The sequence below is a fragment of the Eimeria mitis genome, genomic scaffold (genome assembly GCF_000499745.2).
Source record: "Eimeria mitis Houghton genomic scaffold, Emh_scaff608, whole genome shotgun sequence".
NCBI classification, from domain to species: Eukaryota; Apicomplexa; class Conoidasida; order Eucoccidiorida; family Eimeriidae; genus Eimeria; species Eimeria mitis.
The window spans coordinates 10,848-14,397 of NW_013574297.1; the positions used below are offsets into that span (position 1 = coordinate 10,848).

The following is a 3,550-nucleotide window of genomic DNA, read 5'->3' on the forward strand; positions in this document are numbered from 1 at the left end:
TGTTTGTCTAGCTGGGGTGTGGGGCTGTGATACCTCTGGTGAATGCTGGCTCGNCTGCTGCTGCTGCTGCTTGTTTGTCTAGCTGGGGTGTGGGGCTGTGATACCTCTGGTGAATGCTGGCTCGTCGCTGGTTCTTCCCCTGCAGCAGCAGCAGCAGCTGCTGCTGCTGCTGCTGTTGCTGCAGTTGCTGCTGCTGCTGCTGGTGGCTCTGTCTGCTGCTGCTGCTCGATCGAAGACATGCTGTGGTTAGGCCCAGAGAAAGTGAGAGAGACAGAGGAGGAGACAGCAGCCCCCTCAAGCCAGTGTGCGCTGCTGCTAGCCTCTAGCTCTGCTGTCTCTTCTGCTGCTGCTGCTGCTGCTGCTGCTGCTGCTGCTGCTGCTGAGGGGTGCTGCAGCAGCTCCTGCAGCAACCGATCCGCTGCAGACAGAGACAGCTGGGGCCCCAGGGGGCCCCCCTCTCCTGTTAGGCTGTTGAAGCGAGAGAGGGCCTCGGTAAGGTCAGCTCTGTATAAAAAAAAAAATAAAAAATAAAAAAAAATAAAAAATAAAAAATAAAAAATAAAAAATAAAAAACAAAAGGAGACAAAGAGGAGACAGTGGTGAGACAAAAGGAGACAGAAAGGAGAGAGAAAGAGACAAAGGGGACAGAAAGAGACAAAAAGAGAGAGAAAGAAACAAAAGGAGACAGAAAAAAGAAAGAAAGAAACAATAGGAGACAGAAAGAGACAAAAAGAGAGAAAAAGAGACAAAAGGAGACAGAAAAAAAAGAGAGACAAAGGAGACAGAAAGGAGACAGAAAGGAGACAGAGAGAGACAAAAGGAGAGAAAAGGAGAGACAGAAAGGAGACAGAAAGAAGGTAGAGGAGCCAAAAGTTACATAGCTGTAGGAGCATCAAGGAATAAGGGTTTAGGGTTTAGGGTTTAGGGTTTAGGGGTTTGGGTTTAGGGTTTAGGGTCGCCAACGCTGTCGTTCCCTCCTTCACAGGACCTCGTTTCTTGCCTGAACCCTAAACCCTAATCTCTAAACCCTAAACACTAAACCCTAATCTCTAAACCCTAAACCCTAAACCCTCATATCTAAACCCTAAACCCTAAACCCTGAACCCTAGATAAAAAGGTACCGCATGCATTCGTCGCAGAGAGCAAGAAGTGTCTCCTTTGTCTCCTCCTCGATCTCTGTCTCCTGCTGCTGTCTCCTCAAGCAGTGGCTTAGAGCTGCAGCCAAGCAAACCCTCTCTTCTGCTGCTGCTGCTGCTGCTGCTGCTGCTGCTGCTGCTGCTGCTGCTGGTGTTGGTGTAGGTGTGGGTTCTTCTTCTGCTGCTGCTGCTGCTGCTGCTTCGGCTGCTGCTGCTGCTGCTACGCGGTCCAGCAGCAGCAGCTTCCGCGTTGTCTGCTGCAGCAGCTGGGGGGCCCCCCGCCCCCTCCAGCAGTGCAGCAGCAGATCACAGAGCAAATCAGCAGCAACTGGGGCCCTTCTTGTGTGTAGCTGCAGCAACAGGCAGCAGCAGCAAAACAAAAAACAACTGCAGCAGCAGCAGGTAGAAACAGAACAACAAAACACAGCTGCAGCAGCAGGCAGCAGCAGGCAGCAGCAGAGCAGCAAGAAGCAGCAGCACAGAAGGGGCAGCAACACTGTCTCCTTTAGCTGCTGCAATATCAATTACTGCTGCTGCAGCAGCAGCAGCAGCAGCCGCTGCTGCTGCTCTTGCTCTTGCTCCAGCAGCTACAAGACCAGCTGCAGCATCTGCTGTTGCTGCTGTTGCTGCTCCTGCTGCTGCTGCTGCAGCAGCAGCAGCAGGAAAGACAGCGACGCACTGATGATATTGTAGAGAGCAACGCCCCAGCCGACTCAGATGAAGTGCTGCGCAAAGGAGACAGAGAAGCAGCTGCACCTGCTGCTGCTGCTGCTGCTGCTGCTGCTGCTGCTGCAGGGAACGGCAGTTGATCCACCGACGTTCCCGCAGCAGCAATGTGTATTTGCTGCAGCAGCAGCAACAACAGCAGCAGGAGCAGCAGGAAACGCAAAGCAGCAGCAAGGACTACAGCAGCAGCAGAAAGGGAGCACCAACAACAGCAGCACCAGCAACAACAGAAGCAGCAGCAGCAGCAACAGCATTAACAGGAGCAGCAACAGCAGCACCAGCAGCAGCAGCAGCAGCAGCAGCAGCAGNCAGCAGCAGCAGCAGCAGCAGCAGCAGCAGTTGATGGCCTCACTGAGGATGCTGAAAGAATGCAGCACAGAGAGAAAGCTCAGCAGGGCGGAGACAGCTGACGGCGGCGAGGTGTCTCTCTATGAACGAGAGGAGACGGCTTGCTGCAGCAGCAGCAGCAGCAGCAGCAGCAACAGCAACAGCAGCAGCAGAAGCAGTAGCAGCAGCAGTAGTAACAGTAGCAGCAGATGCACGTGCACGAGCAGTCGTGCTGCAGTCGCAGAAGCAAGATCAGCAGCAGCAGCAGCAGCAGCAGCAAACGATGCTGCTGCTGCTGCCGCTGCTGCTGCTGCTGCTGTTGCTGCTGCTGCTGTTGCTTGAGTTAAGAACACTGCAGAAAAAGGGGACTCGAAGGCAGCAAGGAGAGAGGAGACAGTTGCTGCAGCGGGGGAGAGACAGCAGCAGCAAGAGAGACGCAGACAAGCAGCAGCAAACACCACCAAAGAGAGACACCTCAGCAGCAGCAGCAGCAGCAGCAGCTGCAGTTGCTGCTGCTGCTGCTGCTTCAGCTTTTTTCCTGCTGCAGCAAACGAAGAATCCCAGACGAAAGACTCACTATTTACTGCTGCAGCTGCTGCGCTTTTTGTGACTGCAGCAGCAGCAGCAGCAACAGCATCAGCAGCAGCAGGCGCCACGTATACACCCTTAACAGCTGCAGCAGCAGCAGCAGCAGCAGGAAGCAGGGCCTCAAGCACGAACCCTTCCCCTACAACTGCAGCAGCAAACTCGGAGGAATCGCTGTCAGCAGCAGCAGCAACTATGTCTGCTGCTGCTGCTGCTGCTGCTGTTGCCCAGCACCCTTCCCTGAGATGCATGCAACGCAGCACAAGACACAACCAGTTTAACATCCTGCTGCTGCTGCTGCTGCTGCTGCTTCTGCTGCTGCTGCTGCTGCTGCTGGGCTGCAACTGCTGGTGCTGCTACTGCTGATTCAGCTGCTGTTGCTGCTGCAATTGCTGCTGCTGCAGCGGTACAACAGCTGCTGCTGCCGCTCGACATGCATTTGCTGCTGCTGTTGCATTTGCACCTGCTGCTGCTGCTGCTGCTGCTGCTGCTGCTGGTGGTTACCGTTCTGCAGCAGCAATGCGGAGACACCCCAAGATTTGTCTGTATATGTGGCTGGGATCGTCGTCTCCAGGCTGTAGCAGTTTGCTGCAGCAGCGAGTGAGGGGCCCCAGCACGAGCAGCGCAGCAGTGCGGGTGCCTAGAGGCTTCTGCTGCTGCAGCACCTGAGGATACAAACCACCAGCAGCAGCAGCAACAGCAACAGCAGCAGCACGAGTCTCGCTAGAAGAAAGTAGGATTCTTCGTGCTGCAGGAGTTTCTTTAGGAGTCCCCCC

General features: G+C 54.8%; 1 protein-coding gene across 1 annotated transcript in view; it reads right to left on the reverse strand.

Annotated features, from left to right (window-relative positions):
- EMH_0017610 (uncharacterized protein) overlaps positions 1 to 3,550 on the reverse strand; it is a gene marked incomplete at both ends in the record, with an annotated part of 13,586 nt that overhangs the window by 7,355 nt on the left and 2,681 nt on the right. Inside the window, 5 exon segments of the mRNA XM_013500947.1 lie at positions 105 to 504; positions 1,122 to 1,486; positions 1,816 to 1,980; positions 2,405 to 3,014; positions 3,279 to 3,439. Coding sequence (XP_013356401.1) covers positions 105 to 504; positions 1,122 to 1,486; positions 1,816 to 1,980; positions 2,405 to 3,014; positions 3,279 to 3,439 — 1,701 coding nt within the window.